Source organism: Bradysia coprophila, unplaced genomic scaffold (assembly GCF_014529535.1).
Source record: "Bradysia coprophila strain Holo2 unplaced genomic scaffold, BU_Bcop_v1 contig_358, whole genome shotgun sequence".
Taxonomy (NCBI): Eukaryota; Metazoa; Arthropoda; class Insecta; order Diptera; family Sciaridae; genus Bradysia; species Bradysia coprophila.
Window position 1 is genome coordinate 2,631,214 of NW_023503616.1, and position 22,713 is coordinate 2,653,926.

The 22,713-nt window shown below is 35.9% G+C and overlaps 5 protein-coding genes across 11 annotated transcripts; 3 read left to right on the plus strand and 2 right to left on the minus strand.

The window, feature by feature from the left end:
* Positions 1-1,133: 1,133 nt before the first annotated feature.
* LOC119081739 (transient receptor potential cation channel protein painless-like) lies at positions 1,134-3,650 on the plus strand. The gene is made up of 3 exons (XM_037190908.1): positions 1,134-1,370; positions 1,441-3,167; positions 3,245-3,650. Exons 1-3 carry the CDS (start codon positions 1,320-1,322, stop codon positions 3,558-3,560), a joined length of 2,094 nt encoding a protein of 697 aa, XP_037046803.1. The 5' UTR covers positions 1,134-1,319; the 3' UTR covers positions 3,561-3,650.
* Positions 3,651-4,573: 923 nt separating this feature from the next.
* Positions 4,574-12,625, plus strand: LOC119081724 (aspartyl/asparaginyl beta-hydroxylase-like). 4 transcript variants are annotated; one of them, XM_037190867.1, is made up of 14 exons: positions 4,580-4,851; positions 6,682-6,735; positions 6,849-7,043; positions 7,107-7,684; positions 7,762-7,926; positions 8,156-8,294; positions 8,516-8,590; positions 9,337-9,465; positions 9,532-10,032; positions 10,240-10,319; positions 10,862-11,099; positions 11,169-11,274; positions 11,357-12,076; positions 12,145-12,625. In XM_037190867.1, exons 1-14 carry the CDS (start codon positions 4,800-4,802, stop codon positions 12,293-12,295), a joined length of 3,183 nt encoding a protein of 1,060 aa, XP_037046762.1. In that variant the 5' UTR covers positions 4,580-4,799; the 3' UTR covers positions 12,296-12,625. The 4 variants fall into 4 exon arrangements, 3 of the variants coding, with proteins under 3 accessions (XP_037046762.1, XP_037046763.1, XP_037046764.1); XR_005088521.1 differs by lacking the exon at positions 12,145-12,625 and having other exon boundaries at positions 4,574-4,851; positions 11,174-11,274; positions 11,357-11,498; XM_037190868.1 differs by lacking the exon at positions 6,682-6,735.
* Positions 12,626-13,061: 436 nt separating this feature from the next.
* On the minus strand, positions 13,062-14,123 carry LOC119081830 (malignant T-cell-amplified sequence 1 homolog). The gene is made up of 4 exons (XM_037191067.1): positions 13,968-14,123; positions 13,637-13,789; positions 13,264-13,566; positions 13,062-13,198 (listed from the first exon to the last, which is right to left on the minus strand). The coding sequence occupies exons 1-4, from the start codon at positions 13,976-13,978 to the stop codon at positions 13,117-13,119; spliced, it is 549 nt and encodes a 182-aa protein (XP_037046962.1). The 5' UTR covers positions 13,979-14,123; the 3' UTR covers positions 13,062-13,116.
* A 2,314-nt stretch (positions 14,124-16,437) lies between these two features.
* On the plus strand, positions 16,438-19,039 carry LOC119081755 (probable cytochrome P450 303a1). Of its 4 annotated transcripts, none has more exons than XM_037190940.1 (5): positions 16,438-16,527; positions 17,204-18,156; positions 18,320-18,444; positions 18,509-18,626; positions 18,691-19,039. In XM_037190940.1, the coding sequence occupies exons 2-5, from the start codon at positions 17,224-17,226 to the stop codon at positions 19,012-19,014; spliced, it is 1,500 nt and encodes a 499-aa protein (XP_037046835.1). In that variant the 5' UTR covers positions 16,438-16,527; positions 17,204-17,223; the 3' UTR covers positions 19,015-19,039. The 4 variants fall into 4 exon arrangements, with proteins under 4 accessions (XP_037046835.1, XP_037046834.1, XP_037046836.1 ...); XM_037190939.1 differs by having other exon boundaries at positions 16,489-16,674; XM_037190941.1 differs by lacking the exon at positions 16,438-16,527 and adding an exon at positions 16,714-16,851.
* Positions 19,040-19,118: 79 nt separating this feature from the next.
* On the minus strand, positions 19,119-21,476 carry LOC119081759. The gene is made up of 2 exons (XM_037190949.1): positions 21,342-21,476; positions 19,119-20,676 (listed from the first exon to the last, which is right to left on the minus strand). Exons 1-2 carry the CDS (start codon positions 21,345-21,347, stop codon positions 19,174-19,176), a joined length of 1,509 nt encoding a protein of 502 aa, XP_037046844.1. The 5' UTR covers positions 21,348-21,476; the 3' UTR covers positions 19,119-19,173.
* Positions 21,477-22,713: the final 1,237 nt, after the last annotated feature.

Below are 22,713 nucleotides of genomic sequence, written 5' to 3' on the forward strand. Positions count from 1 at the left end.
AAAATCTAGATTTTTATTTGTTCAACAAATTTTGTGTGGAATCATTTACCAGCCACAAACACTACCAAAACAGAAAACATGTCGAATTTCAATATTGTCTTTCCCTGTGGTACGTGATCTGAAGATAAATTTTTAACGTTGTATAATATCCAATGAACCACGTTTACATTAACACACTACTCATAAGAACGTTCATTAAGCGACCCTTGAAAAGGAGAATTTTTTTGTATCGGTTACTTCACTGAATTCCGTTTGCGTAAGACGTCTTCATGTGTTTCTTCCTAATTTATTAGTTATCATTTCATTTTCATTTTATCTATGAATTTTAGCATTTTCGAACATACCTATGCGATGATGTAAGCACGCATTCTAATATTTATGTTAGCAAAAACTCTGTAACAAAGTGTTGTTTATGAAATGAGCGTTGCATATGAATTGGTGTCATTATTTTATATTGCTTTCATTCCGAAAAATAGAAACTATAAAAAGAACTGATGAACACAATATAAGGAGAACTGTTCACATCTGCCCTTTTTCTCCAGTTTGCAACAATACAATTTATAAAAATTACCTGTTGCATGTTATATTTTGTCCTTTTTTCGGATTCTCGTCCTCTTCTGGTTTTCTCGCAATGATTAGGGGCCATTCACAAATTACTCTAGCGGTAAATTACGAATTGAAGATCCAGTTTTTTTTTAATTTTCAAGGATTTTATTCTTTTTATTTGATTTTGTTGAACCTTTCGAAGTTCTTTTGTATAATTCCGCGGATTTTCTATTAATTTATTAATTTCGAAGCTCTTTCGAATTGACTTCGTCACACTAGAGCTACGCAGATGTTTTTGTATTTGTAATTTTGAAACTGAAATAAATGAAATGAAATGAAATGAAAATTAATTTAAAGATTTTCTTTCGTAATATTGTGTTGGATTTTCTTTTGACTGACAATATGAATATTTGCCTCTCGATGTGAATGGAGAAATTTTCAAAAATGTATAAAGCACGCTTTTGTCAGACCCCTTCCTCCGTATGAAGCGTGCGTAATTTGTGAACGGCCCCTTACGATCTAAGCATTGTTGAGACGTGAATTCCGTCCTTTTTCGTAAGTTTACAGGTAAAAACTATAAGGCATTCAATTCAGAATTAAATTTATGTTAGTAAAGTCACGACCGTTAAAACGAAACGAATGTTGAGTTATACTTAGTTTCAACGAAATTGTGGCTTGGTTTGCGGTTATAAAAGTAAAATTTTGTTATTTTGGTGTGAAATTTTGTTAATTTTTTTTCGACCTGGCTAATTGCATTGATTCATTTTATTAAAATGGAAATGGGTGAATTAGAATCAGTAGCAACGTCATCCGATGGGCAACAAGTGAGTATAGTTCTTTCAGAATTACAGTTATTCACAACGAGTCTTAATTTTTTGCGTTCGGTGTTTCCAGAATTTGTCTGCAACTTCTCAAGAACAATTTAATCGTCTCATCGAACACCTCCGAAACTCAAATGAAGATGAATTTTTGGAAGAAATCAATTCCGTTGACGATCGTGATCAACTCAAGAAATTCTTTTCGAAAGTCGACAACAGCGATACGCTTCTGATTTTGGCGGTGAAAAATGGTTTGCTGACTGCTGTTGAAAAACTACTTGAGTTGGGAGCCGATGTGAATGCTTCGAACCAAGCGAAACACCCTCTTACACCATTGAAGGCCGCTTGTATATTCGGTAAATCTGACGTGCTGAAGACTCTGCTACAAAGGCCGGAATTGGATTCGGAAAATGCTGGGTCATTTGTGTCGATTGTGGTAAAGAATTACGATTATAAGCACACCGACCACAAAGGTTGTTTGGACGAACTGTTGAAACATAAAGGAATCGACATCAACGAATCCGATGCGATTGGTTTTTCGGCATTACATTATGCACTGAGTCGCAACAATGAGGATGCAGTGCTCAAACTATTGGAAAGTGGCGCTGTCATTGAAGTAAAGAACAAATATCACAAAATTGCTCTGTCAGATGCCAATCCAAAGATTCTAGAGAAACATTTCAATAGTTGCATCACCACCGACGGGAATTACTTCGATGACAACTTTGAAATCCATTTTGACTACAAGAATTTGATTCCAATCAGTCGCAAAGGTGAAAGCGAAGGTTCGAATGTTGAAGAATCACATGCAAACTGTCCCGATGAAATGGCCACCATCGAAAGCATTGCAGAGTCGAAAGAGCTCAGACAATTGGTCTGTCATCCTCTGATTACAAGCTTCTTGTTCCTGAAGTGGAATCGATTGGCGTACATTTTTTACATCAATTTCATTTTGTGTTCGTTGTTTGCTGTTTGCTATATCGCCTATATTTTGACTTACTACACTAATGTGATCGCATCGAACTCAGTGCAGTGTAAAAATGCAACGAGCCCAAACTACGCTGACCCAGAAACCCATCCAATGGCATCGTCTTTCTTGCGAGTCGCTACGATCATACTAACGGTTTGTATATCGTTGCGTGAACTATTTCAGTTAGCATTTGCGCCACGAACTTATTTGAAAAGTGTGGAGAATTATTTGGAATTGCTTTTAATCACATTTGTGGTCATGATTTTGATTCTATTCAATCCGAATCCAACTTGTGAACGCCTTTTATCGAATGACTGGGTTAGAACGATTGCTGCCATTTCAATTTTGCTCGTTGCATTTGAAATTTTCCATTTGGCTGGTTCACTACCATGCTGGTCATGTCCCATTCATTATGTTATGCTTAGAACAGTCACGAAAACATTCCTACGAAGTCTGCTACTGTATGCCATCATTTTGATTGCATTTGCATTAACGTTCCTGGCTCTACTATACGATCCGTCACCAGCGGATGATGGTGATGACGAAACGTTCAAATTTAGCAATGTAAAGTCGTCGCTCTTCAAGACGTTAGTCATGTCCATTGGAGAATTTGATGCTGGTAGTATCGGATTCGATCGGAATCCATCGAGCTACATCTTCTTCGTCGTCTTCATGTTTATTGTAGCAACAGTACTGTTCAATTTGTTGAATGGTTTGGCTGTAAGCGACACTCAAGTGATCAAATCCGAAGCTGAACTCATTCACAATATTCGACGGTGTCAAGTGTTGGCGAGGTACGAAAGAGCATTACTGAGTGGCAACAGTTGGATTGGGTGAGGAATGGTTCTTCTAGAAATTTGTGCTTTCAGAAAATGCAAATTTTAATTCATTTTTCGTTTTGGCTTTTCAGCTTTCCAATTATCCAGAAATATTTTTCTCGATCCAGTATCAGTGTAGCGAATCAGTTAAAAGCAGATAAAATACTGACGGTGAAACCAAATTTGAATAATCAAATCGTATTCGCTCAGGATAATGGAATAAATTGCATCAGATGTTGTCACGGTATTGATCCATGTTGTCGAATGGATGGAAGAATCGTTAAATTGGCATCGTCTGTGCTGGAGAAAATCAAAATGGAAAAGTACGAACAAAATGAGAGGGATCAAATTAAAACTCTAATCAAAAATGTGGAAAAATTACTCGCCGCGAAACGATTTTTGCCTTGAAAAAAAAAATGTACGAAATTCAATGAATATATTGGATCATTCCTAAAATGATCTGCAAACTAACTACACTGACTCTTGCGTTTGGGCATAAACACGAAATGTTGAAATTTGGGGAACCGAGTCGATAGTTCAAAACAGGATGTGACTTCCAAATGGTGCAAAGAATCGCATCAAAAAAAACATCGGTGAGATCGAACGTCCGTCTATTAGAAAATCTCACGTGCTTAATGACGACTTATTCAATTGTCAATTTCTTGAGCGTGCTAAACAAAGGTCCAATTTCAATAATCTTGTCTTTGTTGTAGGGAATTCTGTAGTCAATTAAAGTGAATGATATCATAGCGGTGCCATATATGTGGATATAGGACTAACGATGTCCCGATAAGTATGTGAAAAATCATCCAAGTCCACACGTTTAACAAATGTCATGGAATGTGGATATACCCGAGGTGTCCCCGACCCAAGTGCACCGACTGCTCCGCCTGCACCGGCATCCCGAACAACATAGATGCACTTTAATAATCCATAATGAAAAATCAAAATAAAATTGCAAAGTTATCGGTCGTCCGGGCAATCGGCACCTTCGGCTGTTTTGTAAAGTCTTCGTTGCTCTGCATTACACTAGAACATCTTCTATTAAAATACTTTCAACATTCAGAGATATCAACATCAGAAACTTAAAGGCGTTCAGGGAGAATTTTTAGCCAATTCTGGTCTACACTACGAAAAACCGCTATGAGTATTTCCATGGCTAAATCACTCCTTACTCTTGCTTAGACTTTCGACTAAATTTTATATCTTTTCTTCGTTCCTTTATCAATGTTACTTCTTATCGCGATATCAATTATTTTGTGCCATTCTTTCTTTAAGGAACTATGTTGTATTGATTGTTCGTTTGTATAACTCTGTTATGTCAATGGCTTTCATCTGTTCGACTGGTATGAGGAGCCGCTGTAGACGTTTTTAGTACGCAAAAGTAATATAAAATGTCAAAACGACTCTTTAAGTTCAAAAGTGAGCAAAGAATACAGAACATTAAAGAAAATCAAAGAAGAATATTTGATTTGAACGGGAGCAGTATGTAAAGAATATGACAAGTGAATAAAATTTTTAGAAAGAGAACTTTTCACTTAGTTTTGAATATAGTCGAATTCAGTTAGTTATATAACTTGATAGTGTGTGTTCGGTCAGTCATAATTTCTTGAAATTGGTGATAAGAACATTCGGCAACAAGTGATAATGTCGGGCGATGTACAACCAAGGAAGCGCAAGGATAAGAAAAAGAAACGAGGTGCGTAGTACATTTAAATGTGAATTATGATTATGGTGAATGAAAATTCAAATTTTCCACATTTTAAAATAAAAATTTCCCAAACCTCATCCGAATTATTCGCATATTCTTTGATTGCACCCGGTTCTGTCCATTAAATCATTTATCATTTCAATTTTAATTTACATACACTTATTGGAAATGTATTTTTAATAGCCTTGCCCAAAAATGTACCCGAATTTCTTGCTATGTTTTATTTCAGGAATTTGAGTAAAATGAAAACGACAGTTTTGTACTTGGAGTGTTAATATACTTTTGTAGTGAGAATATCTATTTTTAGAATCAACTTGAACCATGGATTTTAGATTATAATAAAATATTTTACACGGATTGTCGGGTGCTCGTTCCTGTTTTTTTTTCTTTCTGTTTGGAAATTATTTTTCGTTACGAAAAAATATTTACAATTTTAGTTTAAAGAACATTGGCTTCAGTCATTTCTAATCAAAAATTATCACATAAACCGTCGTCTCATATACTAAATTCGAATGGTAACAAGCGTTTGTTGACCCATCCAAAAATATTTTTAATTTCGTTTTCTTCGTGGTTGAATGTGTGTATTTATACATTCACATTCTTCCGAATGTTTTGATAATTTTTTGCTTAATTATTTTTCATTTTGGGACGGTCAGTCTCATTGCTGTCAATACCTCGTTAAACGATGTAACCAAACAAAATAATTTAGAAAATACTCACTTCCGATATTATAATGTGGTATATGTGACCGGCTTTCCTAAAATCATGAAAGGAAATAGTTCCACTTATACACGCATTACAAGCATTTCTCTTTGATTACTTAATTTTCTCATATTTTCATTCGTCTGCAAATTAAACCGGTATTATTAGCAATTAGCCTTTCGCAGACGGTTTATCACTACTATGATTAGTGAAGTTGTTGTTTCATTCAGCATATTGATGCAAATTCATTGTTTTACCAAACATTTTGCTATATGAGATGGTTAAGCCCTGATTTCCACTTACGAAAAAAGCACTCTGTTTACTCCGTTTACTCTTGAAAAAATAGGTAAACGGAGGCAAAACGGAGTGGTTTTTTTGTAGGTGAAAACCATACTTATTGTACCTGGAAATTTAGACTTACACTTACATATTGTGGGACATGGTTATCACTAACTGATCTCTAAAGCAAATATTGAAATATCATGGAGCAAACAATGAATTCCATTTTACGTGATGTGTACATTTTACCAGGAATATTCTATCTATCCTATCTTGTTCGATTGCTGAAAATAGAAGTCCTTGAATTATTGCGTCTCTACTATATGATGAAAAGGATTTTAATTTTGATATTTTGAAAATATGCCCATTTTCTGCGAGTATTATTCACCTCGAGTAAAAATAATTATTTTACGCTGTTATTTGTTGAAATTAGCATCGGGGAATGTATACAACGCATTATATTCGACTACGACTGTTTCACATAAAAATTATCTACCAAGTCTATTCATTTAAAGCATATAGTTTCCAGGGACCAAAATACATTTTGTGTCCTTTCTATAGAATACTTTTGAATGTACGATTTAACAACAATGTAAAAAGTGTTAGGAATAAACTGAAACGTAGATATATTTTGCCACTGAATGTTACGACTTTGGCTGAGAATTTCTAGTTCAGTCTTTGATCGTTTAATCAGCCCTCTTCTCGACTGACACAAATCTTTCGTACCTTCCGCATTTCCACCTAAACATGCATGACACCGGTATTTTAAACAACTTAAAATGTAAATTCTGACGAAGAAATATTCGCAAATTAATTCAAAAACATTTTACCATGCAGATGACTCCGATGCCAAGGCAGCTGATTTTTTTGCTAGAAAAATGAGTGCACGAGGTCAGAACAAAATTTGTTGCAATCGACAATTCAATGATCTTCACCATCGTTATCAAAATTTAAATTTGAAAACTCTAATTTTATCACTATTGTTGTCCTATTCCCTCGTATAGATGATGATGAACCCAAAGAAAAATCTGCACCTAGCGTTCACGCCAAAATGGGACCAGACGATATTCAGTTGCATGTTCATTCAGATCATGGAACAGGAGGTCATTGGTGTGCAAAAATACTGTTTTTCTCGTTGATGGCTGTGCTTGTTGGACTCATTGGTTTGATATTACTGGAAACTCGAGGAGTATCAGATTGTATGTTTGTGATCATTGTTGTTCATTGTTGATTTCTTTAAGAAAAGTTTCCTTTCTATTTAGTGGACACACCTTTGTCTGAGTCACGTTTTGCTGATTATTTAGAGGGTTGGGTGGATGAAAAACGTGAGAGTCACGATGACCACGATGTTTTGGAAGCACTCCAGGAAGAACTCGATGAGCATGGCGACGAACCGTTTGAAGAAGAAGAGGCAGGTCATGATGACGATGATGATGATGATCATGACCAAGAACATGATAATGACAGCAATGAAGAAGAGGATGACGAAGTCGATGGAAATCATGACGAAGACGATGCTCAAGATAATGATAATACTGACGATGACGATGATGATGATACTCCACGAGTAGAAAATGATAATCTAAATGATGAGGATGATGACTCTCGACAGGAGGAAAGTGATAATCGAAATGAGGAAGACGTGTCGAAAGAAGAAAATGACAATGAAAATGACGATGAAAATGACGATTCTGCTGGAGACTTTTCAGAAAATGGAGGTAATGACGATGCGGATGATAATGAAATCGGAAATGATGACAACGACGATGAGGACGAAGGACTTGAAGATCAGCTAGGAGACGATAGTATAGATGCCGATGACAACAGTCCCTTCGAAGAGGTATGCAATTTATGACAATTTTTTGTAGTCGTGTGTCGAATTTCATTTCTATTGGTGCTTTGAATTTTGTGTAACAGCATGTCTCTAAAGCTAACATAGACCCTAGCTCTGATCCCAATACGAATACAACCTATGTGTCAGCTGAAGATCTAAAAAATCAGGTCGATGAATTGTATGGACATTTTAATAAACTCGCCGAGTCTTTGAATCTCACAAAAATTGAAGCAGACGACGAGGTAGAGGTAAGTTCTGTGGTACTCTTTACTGGATTAATTTGTGTATTAGTTTGTAATTACAATGCAACAATCGGAAACTCAGCCGTGATTGTCCAGAATATTCTACTTTATCGAAATAATTTCTTCCTTGGACAGTTAACTTTAAATGTTTAAAAAAATGCAAAAACCAATGCTTTTCTAAGTGATTTCTACTTGTTCTCTTCGTGTACACTGATGTTTGCAATAAATGTTACAGGAAGATGATAGTGACGACACATCAAATGAACAATTTATCGATAATGATCAAGGCGAAGACTTACATTTGCAAAAGTTAACCGAAAAAGAGGCAGCTGAACAGCAAAATGAAGAAGACGAACAAGATACGTCATCTTCACGTAAGTAACTTCTTATACTTCGTAAAAAAAAAACGGTAGAAAAAATATTGTCTGCTCAAAAGGTCTATTGATTTGAAATTCGGAATAAAACGACGTTGTCTATGTTAGGTAAAAATATTAAAAATTGATAAAGCAATTAATGATAGAAAGTGCACAAAAACAATATTTTACAATAAATTCGAAAATGTTTTCTTCATCACAAAAAAATGTTCAAATTACAGTTACTGTAAAACTCGGAGTTGGATTAGCTCTAGTGGTAGTTGCGCACCTTGTTTTGGTGAAACGATCGAAATCGAGTGAGTGCAAAATTTGAAAATATTTTTTTTTGTTTTAAACAAAACTTTGCATGCGACAGTGTAAAACCAGTTTTAAGTAAAACACAAAAACTGCTATTTTATAAAAATTTGCGTCAGATAAATAACACGTTAAACCGACGTAATTTCTCTGTGTTTTTCCATGTGGATGTTGTTGTTGTTGCACTTTCTTGATTTTAATTTAACAAACATTTTTGCTTTGTATTTTCTACTTTAATTGTAAGCTTTATGGTAAAGCCGTGACATTCAAAAGAAAATTGAGTATCTAAGGCCTCACGCAAAATATGAAACAGATAAAGTAAACGCTTCATATGTAAGCTTGCTACTGTTGAGTTCTGTTGCTTTCAAAAGTTTTGTTTTTGTTTCGACAGTTCGTACAAAAGATCCTTCGAAACGGACAATGTTATCAAGATTGTGGCATAATTAACTCGTTTTGCAAAGTGCAAACGTATCTTCGTTAATCATTATGATCATGTAATCTGTTACTTCTTCTGTTCAAAGTATCCTTTAACGTTTCATCATCAAACTTTGATGCAAATTCTTTTTTATACGACCACATCACCCGAAGGTCATTGCTTATTTTTTGTCATTGCTGTCGATTAACAGATGACTAGACGTCTTGAATGTCTGGCCTTACCTAAAGCAGTTGTTGCAATCGCTCCTATTTAATCTTCAATGTTAAACATTTTCTATTTTAAAAACAAAACAAAAATTTTATTTTGAACAAGACGAAGAGGAAAAGATAGAATCTCCGCCAGTCGAATCCGTCGATCTAAAACGTCGTTTCACACTGATAACATCGACAGAACCAATACCATCCGATGTCGATGATGAACAACCGAACGAAGAAGAGGATGGTATGTCAATGACTTGGGATAACGTTTTGTGAGGCTACTGTTTACAAGAATAATATTCCACTTTAGATGAATATGAGGAGGACGACTTAAAGGACGGAGAAGAAGACGCAGGAGATGAAGATGAAGTAAACGAAGAAGAAATTGTTGAAGACAATGAAAATGAGGAAGAATACGAAGATGAAAATGAAAATTCCGAAAATTCCGCGGAATCTGAAGAGGAAATCGATGATGTTGAGAACATAGGTGAAGAAGAAGTAGCTATTGTAGACACATTCACTGAAATGAAGAATATGTATCGACCGAAAAACGATAAACCATCAGGCACAAATAATGAAGATGTCGATGTAAAAGAGGAATCGAAAGATAGCATTGATTTAGATGAATCCGATGCTGAGGAGGACATAGAAGGTAGTGAACACAGTGAAGACATAGAAGAGGAGGAAGATGGAGAAGAAATCTCCGATGTTGACGATGAGGACTTAATGAAAAGACTGGAATCAAAATATGGAAAATTACCTGAGACGAGGAACTCGAGTGACGAAGAGGAAACTGATGAAAAATGGACAAGTAATTTTAAGCCGTTGGACTATTTTTGAAGCAGACAATATTTTTATACCGTGAGAAGTGGTTTCATTTGCTCCGTTGTGCGATATTTTTGTGGAAATTAATATAAAATTCTTTAGAAATGACACAGAACAGTAAACGAAGCCATTTGTTCACATTTAGAAAAACTAAAAAATCTTTACAATCATTCACAATAACTTTAAATTGTAGAAGTAAAACGAAGCGGAGCTCAACAAGATGACGATGATTTTGAAGATGAATTAAGAAGAACGAATGAAATGCTGTACGATGTAAGTAAAATGTTTTTTGATGTCGTATTTACCAGCAAATGAATTTAAAGCGAATCTCATTTTAGGAGTTTGATTTTCAATAATTTGTAAACTAAAATGTTAAGCTCCATTTTTATTTCCTTTGTTGCACTTTTCTTAAGCTCGTTGATTTTACCTTTGTTTTAATTTGTTAAGAGACGTTTTGTTCATGCATCAATTAATTTAAGTGTACGATATGGTTGCATATTCTCTGTGATTTTTTTTTTTTCGTTGCAGAAATAGAAATATTTAGAGACGAATTTCAAATCAAATGTTCTTTCACCCACAATAGATCAATAAACATCAGTCTTTATTGATTGATCGAAGGACATCTGATTTGAATAGATTTTTTTTTACATTTTTCTAGTCTTTCGTGCATTGATTTTATAATTCCTTTGTTTGCCTTCAATGCTTTCTTAATATCTATCCTTTCAAAAATCCTCCCTCTTGCAATAATCATAGTCTAAAATACCAAGTGTTGTTTGTTCGTTTTGTAGCTTTTTTTACTAACAATCAATTCCCAGAATCCAACATCCGCTCTCAAGTCATTCGACGTCCTAATTGAAATCAAACCGAATTCATCGCAAGCTTGGTATGGTAAAGGCAAAGCGTTGGACCAATTGTCAGACGAACAGAAAAGTAATGAAATTTTGAAAGAAGCAATAGCAGCATACGTTAAAGCCGTTGAATTCGGATCGTCTGTGGATGATGAGACATTTAAAATCTATGCTGAACGTTGCATCGATCGAATGAGGTTTATAGGTGAGGAAAGACGACTGGCTTTTAAATTGTTTTCGATGAATTTTCTTCTACAATTAAAATTTTACTAAGGTCAGCATTTAAAGGCTGTTCCAGTCCATGAAGCCTTAATTGAGAGATTCAAAGATGATCCATACTATCGGAATCAGCTTGCCGTTACATATTTACTCATTAATCGGTAAGTAAACCTTTCGTAAACGGCGAGCGACTAGGCCTTCCCCGATGTTTCGAATTTCATTAAAGTTTCTCTTTTTCTACAGTCTAGCCGATGCCAAACTCGTTCTCCATGAAACTCTTCTTCGATGGCGTCAAGACGGTTATGCCCTTGTCCACTACGGTTTTATCCTGAAGAATCTCGATAAAAACAACGAAGCTGCCGTCGCATTCCTGCAAGAAGGCATTGATACTGAGGCTGAAGGTACCAATGATGGTCGATTTTACTTTAACCTTGGCGAAGCGTTAACCCGTCTCGGCAGAAATAAGGAAGCGATGGCAGTTTACCGCAAAGGTGCAAGTAAAAAGCTGTTTCTATCGGAATATCAACGTTCGTTGTACAACGTGGACAGGTTAAAGTCGCGTCCATTCTGGACAAAAAAACAAACCGGCTACAAGCAATATCTTGATGTGTTGCAACAAAACTGGGAAAAGATACGAGACGAAGGACTGAGCGTACTTAATGATAAAGGACATTTTACCGACGAATCAGAGAATTTACGGGACGTTGGTGACTGGAAGCAATTCGATCTATTCGCTCGGGGGCGAAAAATTGGCGCACATTGTGCGAGGACACCATTCACGTGCAAAATCATCGAAACATTTCCCGCAGCCAGATTTTGTAAACGAGGTCAAGTTAAGTTTAGCGTAATGCATCCAGGCACTCATGTATGGCCACACTGTGGTCCTACCAATTGCCGAATCCGAGCCCATTTAGGGTTGAAGGTGCCGGAGAAAACATTCATTCGAGTAGCAACTGAAACAAGGTAAATAATCATGCGGTGGTAATACCAGATCTACATGGAGTAACAATTAATTTTTTCTTTCCATAAAGATCGTGGAGTGAAGGAGAACTGCTCATATTCGACGATAGCTTTGAGCACGAAGTGTGGCATAACGGAACCCAAGTTCGATTAGTTTTAATTGTTGATGTTTGGCATCCAGACTTGACAGAAGAGGAACGAATAAATTTGTATCCAATTTAACCGGCTAGTCATGTGCCATCGACAACAACGGAGCTCTGGCAAAATGTTCTCTTATATAGCAAAATGTTAAAATTAATTGAAGTGGTAGATTTTGTATCAAACACCAGAGATACTTTTCACAGTTGAAGTAGCAGATTTAATAATTTTGTTTGTTGTTGATACGCTTGTCGTTTCTATAAAGTAAAATTAGGAATCTCGAAAGGATGACATTTAATGTATCACATCGAAATGAAACTTCTAAACCAAAGCGATTAGTCGATTGTTGTGTTCTTTTTTTGTAATTTGAAATGTGTGTGTTTGTTGCTCCCTTTTTTGTAGTTAATGTAAGGCCATTTTGTATTTGAAAATTTTGTACCATTGAATAAATAAATTGAAAATCAAATGTTTTTCGATGTCTACGGCATCTCAAAGGCTTAGACTCTAAGCCTTAGAGTACCAGCCTACATAAGGATCGAATAAATTGCAATTGGAGTCTGTGTTCTCACACTAGAACATTTATTGAGAAATAACCTGTCAGTGTAATGAACTTAGACAACTTCATCAACTGATTCTGATGTTCAACTCTTCACCTCTTCTAATGGAGGTGAGAAAAGTTTTCCTCTCCTCGATTTTCGTAAAAATTCATTAGAAGTGCTCCTAAATGATGAACAGTCTCAAGCACGGTAACTTAACCATTTACGTAACCTACCTGAAGAATTGAACGCTGATCAACCAGGTAATCAAACCGCTTCAAGTTGCACCAAAAAACTTGTCAAAAACACAAACATTCGTCATGCAAGTCCGTCAAGACATCAGGGACCATAAATATTTTATTGAATCATTTATTTACACGGTTTCATTTGCCATAAACCATCGTTCAGGTAATGACAATTTTCCACACCAACACCCTTGTTAACTTTTAATCTGAAATGGAGGAAATCACGATCATCACTGATCCACTTTAATCAACCCAGACATCAATAACTTACATATCATCCGTTGAAAGACACGTAGTTCCTATTGCCAACGCATGCTGTTTACCTTCAGCCATGATAGCCACGATGGTACCCTTTTCCGCTGGTGTCATACATGCACCGGGTGAAGTGAGACCTGGACACATAATATTCGCTCCGCTCAACACAAAACGTATGGCTCCCTTGTCCACTTGTTCCATGGGTAAGAAAAATGGATATTTATGCAGCAGTCTCAATGACGGCATCCACGGTCCATCCCTTTGACGGAAAAAGAGATGATCACCGTTGCCATTGACGAGAATTTCGATGTGATCGTGACTGTTGAATTGGAATCAAATAAATTAAATGAAATCCGGCTTTGTATATGTAACCTGAGCAGTTCCATTACCATTTTATAATTCTAAAAGCGTCCTTCTTCGGTACTATAACATCAACATACTGTTCAATATGTGGAAATTGCTCAAGTAACTTGGTTCGGATTCCTTTTTGTACAGAAGATTTAAGCTGTTGTACCCCCGATACGCTTTCTTTTTCATCAAATCTGAAAATAGAATTTTTTATAAATTTGTCGGCGTGTGATCGAAATGCCAATAAACTGCGAGTGGTTAGGTACATCCACAAGCAAAGTAATTTTAATCGGTGACTCGTGAATGAATGGACAATTTAGCACAATAAATTATAATAAGAAAACACAAAAATCGAGTATCACACATACTTACTTTTTAAACATGTTCGGACCTAAGGGCTTTGATTATTTTAAAAAAATATCTAAATATCAAGAGTATTTCCTAAAATGTGTGTTTAAATAAAATCTTCTCAGGTTGTCAATGTTTTTTGGTCGGAACGTATGTGCTCATATTGTCAGACCAAACAACTGTCTTGAATCGTCAAATCATTAGCTAGACGTCGTCTTTTACAATGAATGTATACTCTATAGGTATGGTCGAGGGGTGAGTCACTTTTAGATTAAATGGATTTATTGGATTAAATGGACTAAAAATTGGATTAAATGGATTAAATAGGAAAAAAGTTCATTTTACCAAATACTTTAAAAGTCTTAAAAATGGTTGATTTTGATCGAACCACGTACTACAAGTCATACTAGAACGTTAAAAAGCATAAAATTCCACTTTTAGAAGTTTTTGGTGTAAAATGGATTAAATGGATTAAATAAATTTAATACCATTTTTACCAAAAAACTTTTTTTTTATGTCTCACGAATACTTAAATGCCCTGGGGATCGTGCGAACCTAATTTTCGTAATTAGTTTACAAATTTTTTAGGTGGGTGGCTTAATTATTTCAGTAAAACTTGACCTTGACCTTGCACATTCGAATAGGACCCTGTGGTCTTTCCGGAAGAGCTTGAACGTTGAATCACTAACAGTGTAATGACCCACTTGTATCCCCCTTTTTGCCCTCCTTGTTCAATACGTTGATACTTTGTGTGCACATTGTATCGATGTATTGAACAGCGCCGGACCGCCATCCCATCCGATATGTGTTAAACTTAAGAATAACAACAATTCCTAATTATTTCAGTAAAACTTTTTTTTTTGGGTTAAATGATTAAATGGAAGCTTGATTATAGAACTCGCTTTGCTTGTTTGACTTTACATCTTAGGAAATAACAACGCACTCCGAGAACAGGCTCGAGGAGAACAGAAAGAGGCCTTCACAAGAATCTTGACAATTTAGACATGCATATATTGTTTGAAAAGTCAACTTGAAAACAATTTTTTTTGTTAAGTTGAAATCGTCATATAAAATTTTCCAAACCTAGTTGGCGCCACAGGAAAATTTTGATTTCACGCCTTCGTGATCAAGTCGAAAGTGTCTTAACCTGTTCTTTCAGAACCTTGTTTATAATCACATCGTGCGACAAAATAGTTATATATGCAACTAGTTGAGAAATGGGGTTATGGGGTTGCCATTGTGTGTGTGCCATCGAAAAATTTAGTTTTGCGTCGATTCTGCAATTTCTGCAAAATAAAGCCTCCAGTGAAAACAGTGAAAAATGGCACTTCATAGTCACCCAAATCATGTCAAGAAAAAGTTCACTTTTCGCAGCTCAGTTGCAGAAATAACGATTAGAGTAATAGCACAAAAAATAATGAAAATCCGTTATCACATTACAGGATTTAACAATTCAAATGTCTCACTGTCATTTTTTCCAAAGAATGTCATTGTGAATTCGCAATGACACAATGAAATTCTCTGAAAAATTTGACAGTGAGACATTTGAAATGTTAAAGACTGTAGTGCAAAAAAATCATTACTAGGTTACATTACTAGGGATAAAAAGATGAAAAGTAGAGTTTTCGTGTGAATTTTGTTGATCCGAGGCGAAGCCGAGGTCAAAAAACACACTACAACGAGACTTTTCATTTTTATCCCGAGTTTTATGTAATGGATTTTACATGCTGAGGGCGTCGAAAGAAGTGCTTAAAACATGAAAAGTACGGTTTTCGACGCATGTAGCATGTAAAACCATTTTAATCTACTTAGAACAAAAAAAAACTACCTACATGTCTACATGATGAGTGATTATATTCGTAGTAATAAGCATTCAATTTCAGCTGAATGTACAAAATATTTGCATCATCTATAGATATCACTAGTCTTACCTATTCCTGACAATATGTTGTTTCACTTATTTTGTTTATTGTTTAAAAATTTTGATCTGATTGGTGACAAATCGTATAGGGCTTCCAAAACATCAAAATATTTTTAAAAAGATAAAGAGAAAAAACGTGTTGTTTTCCACAATACACTTCGTTCACGTCAAAATTTCGGTGTTGTTCAAATATTTAGAAAATCAGCAATATCAGTAATGCTTTTTTAAATTTTTTCGTGAATATAACGTGTCGTTTTTCACAATAACACTTATTTCACGTCAACATTTCCATACTGTGCATTGCGCTTTTCATTTTTATGAGAATCGTATCATCAAAGTCATTGGCCTTTTATGGCCAATATAAAGTAACGGATTCTATAACTATATTAATAAGCTAGGCGTGCTGGCAGCTTCTGAAAGGTCACCCTTTTACTGAAGTAACCGATGTAACTCATCAACATTTTTGTAACTGTTGAAAAAAAAATTGAATGTAAGGATGCAGCGACTATATAAGTACCTCCGGAGTCACGCAAGGTGCTTAGAAACACGATCAGATGAAACACACATTTTCAAAACAAAAGTAGAAAGTAGCGGGACAACTAATATATTATGAGGAGTAACAGTTTAATGCAGTTTAGTTGGCTGAAATCCTGAGTCGGTACAGTAAGTGTTAATTATGTTATATGAAATTGTGTAGTGTTTCTGCTGGAAATAATGCTAACGTCAGTTGCATTCATTTGATTTGTACCTAAACTCAAAAATTAAGGCAGAAGATAACCAGAAACTTGAAGAAGAAATAACGATAGGAAAGTGAGTCTGTAAAAAAATTGTTTTTTTTTGTGTCATTTAGCTTCTGTTCAATAGTGTCTTTGGAGGAATTTTCAAATCATTTGTTATATCTAGTTACATAATTGAAATAATAAAAGTTAGAAAACCAAGAAATTTATAATCAAGCATCCAACATAGCATCAATTTCAGCACATGTGTGTAAGTGCATTAAGTGTAATCTAACGATTGGAACCTATATACACATGATATAATAAGTGCATTTGATGGCAAATTGCATGCATATATTCACTTTCTCTCAGGTTCAATAATAAAACAACTTGCTCACATTCGTCTCACAAACCTGAATATCAATTTCGCGCGCTAATACAGTCTATGATGCTGTATTCATTCAACTTTTTTTTTGTTTATGTAATAAGTCGTAAAGTACCTCTTGGTATTTCCTCTATTGCTATTATATGCGAAAGATTATGCTTCAGTTCCGTTATGCAATTGTCGAATTAGAGCATGGTTCTAATTCTCGGTATACTCAAAGCAAATTTCATCCTTTCAGACACCAATCAACATAGTAAAATGCTTCCTACGCTCTTTGTCTTTGTCATCGTTTTTATAATTTTCCTTTGGTTGGATTGCCGTAAACCAAACCTGTTCCCACCTGGTCCCAAATGGCTACCCATCATTGGCAGTGCTTTGTATGTACACAACGAACGAATGCGCACTGGTATGTTATGGAAGGCAATGATATCGATAGCAACAAATTACAAGCACAACGGAGTGGTGGGCTTCAAAGTGGGTAAAGATAAAACAGTGGTAGCAATAAATCCTGAATCGATTCGAGAGATGACATTGAACGAACATCTGGATGGACGACCGAATGGAATACTGTATGAAACTCGTACATGGGGCTCGAGACTAGGTGTCATGCTTACAGACGGTGAACTGTGGATGGATCAGAGACGATTCGTTGTACGACATTTAAAAGAATTCGGATTTGCTAGACGCGGTATGGTGGAAATGATTCAAACGGAAGCCCAACATATGCTAGCTGACTACCGTCAAATTGTCGGTAAACAGAATGGAAAGGCTCTAGTGCCAATGCATGACGCATTCAATTCGTATGTGCTTAACACGCTTTGGTGCATGATGACTGGCACTCGATATGATAAAGGCAATTTGAAATTGAAACAATTGCAGTCGTTACTTCACACTCTAATTAAAAATCTTGATATGATGGGCGCCCTATTTAGTCACTTTCCGTTATTGAGATTTCTTGCGCCTAGCTATTCGGGCTACAAAGAATTTGTTGAAATTCATCAGACGATGCACACGTTCATTGAAAATGAACTGGAAAATCATAAACGAAATTTTAAGATCGAAAATGAACCGAGTGACTTAATGGACGTCTACCTGCAAGTGCTACAAGATCCGGAGAGAAAAGACAGTTTTTCCGAAAAGCAGCTTCTAGCTATATGTTTGGATATGTTCATCGCTGGCTCAGAGACAACGGTTGGTATTTTATATTTACATTTTATGAACCTTGTAGAAAAAGTTAGTCATCTGGTACCGACTTAATGATTTTGTTGCGAATTGCTTGTCGTTTTAGCACTTTACACTAAAAAAAATGTTTCTATTTTCAATATCAACATAAATTTCATTTCGATTCCATTAGGTAAAAACGATTAATTTCACATTGCTGTACATAATTCGCAAACAAGATGTTCAACGGAAAGCTCAGCAAGAAATCGATTCGGTGGTGGGAAGGGAAAGACTTCCTGTACTCGAAGACAGGACAAGGTAACATTTGGAAAATGTTTACTATATTTTCCTTAAAAGTAATCTCTATTTACCACATTCGAAGAATGCCATATTGCGAAGCCATTATTCTTGAAGGATTGCGTATTTTCATGGGCAACACTTTTGGTCTGCCACATCGTGCATTACAAGATACAGAGTTGTGTGGATACAAAATTCCAAAGGTCGAATATTCAACTTTCATTTTTGTCCGTAGAGAAATCCATTGACTTAATTTTTAACCTTCAGGATTCGATAGTGATTGCCTGTTTTGCTGGAATGATGATGGACAGTGGTATTTGGCCTGATCCACACGAGTTTCGGCCGGAACGATTCCTAGACCAGAATAACAAAATCAATATTCCGCTACAGTATAATCCATTCGGCGCCGGGAAGCGTCGATGTATGGGTGAAATGATGGCCAGATCGAGTCTGTTTCTGTTTGTCACAACACTTTTGCAGAATTTCAATTTTCTTGTGCCACAAGGTCATCCTCTGCCGTCGGATAAACCAATTGATGGAGCTACGCCGAGCATACAACATTATACTGCTTTAGTGGAGAATCGACAATGATATTATCCGAAATAAATATTTTAGAACAAAAACTCTGGTCTTCTGTTACTCAAATGCTGGAAAAATCGATTATGAGAACTGAGGACTAATAGAAATCTCACAGGTTTTAACAGTAAGTAGATTTTTATTTATTTAAATAGAACAACAGCTTTGCATGATCTAATGCTCACACAGAGAAAACTCTCTTTCGTACAATTCCTTGTCCACCTCATTTCGATAATATTTTCTCTCGGACATTAAATCCTCGCGATATTTCTCGGCTGCTTCTAATGTCATGGTAAAACGATCGACAGGCTTATCATCCCAAATAGGATTCTGCGGAGCAACATTTCTGGTCGAAATAACTCGTTTCATCGGATCAATCAAAAAGAACACTAAAATTTTGCGATGCCCTCCTTTCGTCTTGTCGACCAATTCGAACGGCGCAACTTTATGTTGATAAACGTTTGGAAAGACAACACATCGTCCCTCGCGTGCGATCAAGTTGCCCAATCTCTGATTCAAGTGGCCTTCGTTTTCCATGCCAAACACTTGATATACCCCTTCTCTGTCATCCTGTTCATAAGGCGGATCATCTGTAGCTTGGCGAAATTTTAGAATAGATTCGGTGATATTTTCCATTGAATAGTAGTAGATACCAGTGGCGACGATAGCTTCGCTTTCAGTGGCCTCAGTATGCCATACACCACCCTTGTACTTCGGATTATTTGGTGTAAGTTCTATGTTTGCAAGTTTAACGATAACTTGAAACTTTTGACCTTTGAAATCAAAGTCGCTGATGTCGCTCAGAGTTGGTGGTTCAAACTTGGGTATTTCAGGTAGCCTCAAAACTCTCGACCGTTTCCATTCCTCGAATTGTTCCTGTTCATCATGATGATTGTCGTCTTCGTCATACTCAAACTCGGTTTCGTTATGCCACCAATTACAATCATTAACCACTATACGATGTTGTCGTGGGTGTGCCACATCCCGCAATACTCGACTGAACATTGGCATGAATTTCGATAAGATACGACCAATTAACGTATAAAGCGCAGCATTTTTCTCCGGAGGAAGGTTGTTGATGTAAGAATCGAATGTTATGACCCCGTTTTCATCACAAGATGTATCGGATGGCAACCATCGATAGTTGCTACTTCTGGCATCATCACCTCCAACTTCCGACAGCTCTTTGATAGTGTCTGCATTAATGCCGGTCTCATCTGTTATTTTACTAACTCCACGAACGAAACAAAACAGCGAAGGATGAACTAAATCAACCACTAAATTCTTACTTCCCGGATGGTAGTCTTTTTCGGATTCGTCCACATTTTCCAACAATTCAAAAACTGATTCCTTGAAGGCGGTTTGAAGTTGCTCGTCAATCAATCGATCTGATTGCCACGTTCCATCTACGGGTCCGATCTCAATGGGGCCTTCTGTTAAGGCAGCGTAGTATCTGAGCTCATCTAGAATGTACTGAAACTCGGTTTCATTTACATTTTGCTTGGCACATTCTGACTTCCACTTGGCCACGATGGTTGGATTTTTTAACTTCTCCATCCAATCTGGCTTCGCTCGAATTGTCTGACTAACTTTGATCAATTTTAATTCAGTGACTGTTCTTGGTGCTCTCAGAGACAAAGAAAATTTGAGCCCTTTTTCGAACATTTTCGATGATATCTGTAAAGATAAATAACCGAAAACGTTACATTTCACAGTATTATGCCATACTAATTGTAGACAACGAATCAAGCTCGTACAGCCGAAAATCAACTGTTCTTCGTTTTGAGAATTAATTAAAAATCTTATCAATGAAAATATGTTCGTTAGTGAACTCATATTACCTATGAAACAATCGAAAGTTACCATTAAATCTGATGAAATAGACAAAAAAAACCACGGAGTTTACTCCTTTCATTGTCGTCACGAGAAAATTGCTCTTCGCTTCAATACTACGAATATTCCGGTCATTCCAGAGAAGGAATGTATTTTTGTATGGATGGCGGGTGTTATAACCATTTTATCGCGTAAGTATTTATAAAGAAAGATTCTTCAGGTGAAGAGTATAATTTATAGTGTCGAGGTATATGTAAACGTTTCAGACATTCCTTCTTTCAGAAATGACCTCATCCGATTATCTTATTTCACAACGTTATATCAAAAGTCGGTTGCGTTGTTTTGGTCAGAGTCTCAGAATTTTCGTAATAAATACACGATCCTGCGCACATATTCACCGCATAGTCAATAGAAACACAATCAAGATGTATGATAAGAACTTGTGAATTGAAAATCATTGAAAATCAAATAATTTTACACGAATCAATCAAACAGTCGATTTTACTCACATCCATTTCTAGTTCCTGGAAGTATAATTGCAATGATAACTGCTGATAATTGTTGTTTACGTTTCCCTTTCGTTTGAAGTTCTGAAATGTTGTGAAATACAAAATTCACAAAGTGTTATTTATACCAGTTGCACCAACATTCAAAGTTTTCTAATTTTTACAATTTTTGTGTGTTGTTTGTTTACGAAATGGATCAGTGCTACCTGTCGACGAGGTCGTTAACTTCTTCTAAAACTTGTGTTTATTCAAATGAAATTTATGAAAAGTCTTGTGTGAGTTTAGGACACGCGAAGGAAATAAAATTGTGTGTAGCAATTTTTATTTCAAACGAAGTGGTTACACCTGTTCTTTAAATCATGGTAGTGATTCTTATCATACTCGTTGTTAGCAGTTATTCAAAACATTTTATTGTTAATATTTAAGAAATGGATCACTATCTGTTATCGATAACAACGAAAAAAAGAACTGATGAGATTGCTTATGTTGTGCATTGGAAAGTAAAATTAATGAAGTAGAAGATATGCTATACTAGGCAGTACATTAAGCATGAGGGTAAATGGCTAGGTAAAACCATTTAAATAAAATCTAATTTCTTTTGAAATATCAAATTAGATAAACAGAACTTGTCAGAACATACAAAAGTCCTCAAATTAAAGAATTGTACCCTCATTGAATAAATTCAGATAAAAAATCAATGCAACTGTATCGGCGAGGGTACAACTCTTTAATTTGAATACTTTTGTTCTTACAAGTTTTGTTTATCTAATTTTATATTTCAAAAGAAATTTTATAAACAGAACTGTCAGAACGAAAGTCCTCAACTTAAAGATTTGTACTCTTGCGGATACTGATTTATTGAAAGAATTCGGATAAAATAGTATTTTGCATAACAAGGGGCGAAAGTAAAAAAATTCAAACGTGTGAAGTTTGCAGCCCGCGCCGCAGGCAAGGGCGGCAATCACACGATTTGAATTTTTTTACTTTTGCCCCGAGTGATGCATACTATTTTTTATGCCAAATACTGCGGAAGATTTGTATTTTCGGTCCGAAACAAAACATAATTTTAATTAAACTGTTGAGTTATCAACAAAATTTGCTGTAGAAACACCAAAATGCCGAAAAGCGCGGGGGTCCAGGGGGCGGCAGCCCCCTGGTATAAAAATAAAAACAATTTAACAAATGAAATTACTGTAAACATACATTCACTTGCTCACAAAACATTTGGCTATCGTCAACACAACACTACACTCAATGCGTACTTTCAATCAAGTGAACATCAATGAAAGTAAATGGATAGGTATAGCCAAACGTTCAAATTTGTTCTAGCCGGAGCACATACGGATTTGCATGGCGCCACCTCAAACGAACTCAT

Coding starts and splice junctions, on each gene's coding strand:
- LOC119081755 (XM_037190938.1), top strand. CDS start 17,026: ATGATGCTGTATTCATTCAACTTTTTTTTTGTTTATGTAATAAGTCGT. Junction 17,087..17,203: donor AAGTCGTAAAGTACCTCTTG/GTATTTCCTCTA, acceptor TCATCCTTTCAG/ACACCAATCAACATAGTAAA. Junction 18,445..18,508: donor GTACTCGAAGACAGGACAAG/GTAACATTTGGA, acceptor CCACATTCGAAG/AATGCCATATTGCGAAGCCA.
- LOC119081724 (XM_037190867.1), top strand. CDS start 4,800: ATGTCGGGCGATGTACAACCAAGGAAGCGCAAGGATAAGAAAAAGAAA. Junction 8,295..8,515: donor ACAAGATACGTCATCTTCAC/GTAAGTAACTTC, acceptor TTCAAATTACAG/TTACTGTAAAACTCGGAGTT. Junction 12,077..12,144: donor CGAGTAGCAACTGAAACAAG/GTAAATAATCAT, acceptor CTTTCCATAAAG/ATCGTGGAGTGAAGGAGAAC.
- LOC119081739 (XM_037190908.1), top strand. CDS start 1,320: ATGGAAATGGGTGAATTAGAATCAGTAGCAACGTCATCCGATGGGCAA. Junction 1,371..1,440: donor CGTCATCCGATGGGCAACAA/GTGAGTATAGTT, acceptor CGGTGTTTCCAG/AATTTGTCTGCAACTTCTCA. Junction 3,168..3,244: donor AGTGGCAACAGTTGGATTGG/GTGAGGAATGGT, acceptor TTGGCTTTTCAG/CTTTCCAATTATCCAGAAAT.
- LOC119081830 (XM_037191067.1), bottom strand. Junction 13,567..13,636: donor GCTTTTAGAATTATAAAATG/GTAATGGAACTG, acceptor CCAATTCAACAG/TCACGATCACATCGAAATTC. Junction 13,199..13,263: donor TGTCTTTCAACGGATGATAT/GTAAGTTATTGA, acceptor CCTCCATTTCAG/ATTAAAAGTTAACAAGGGTG.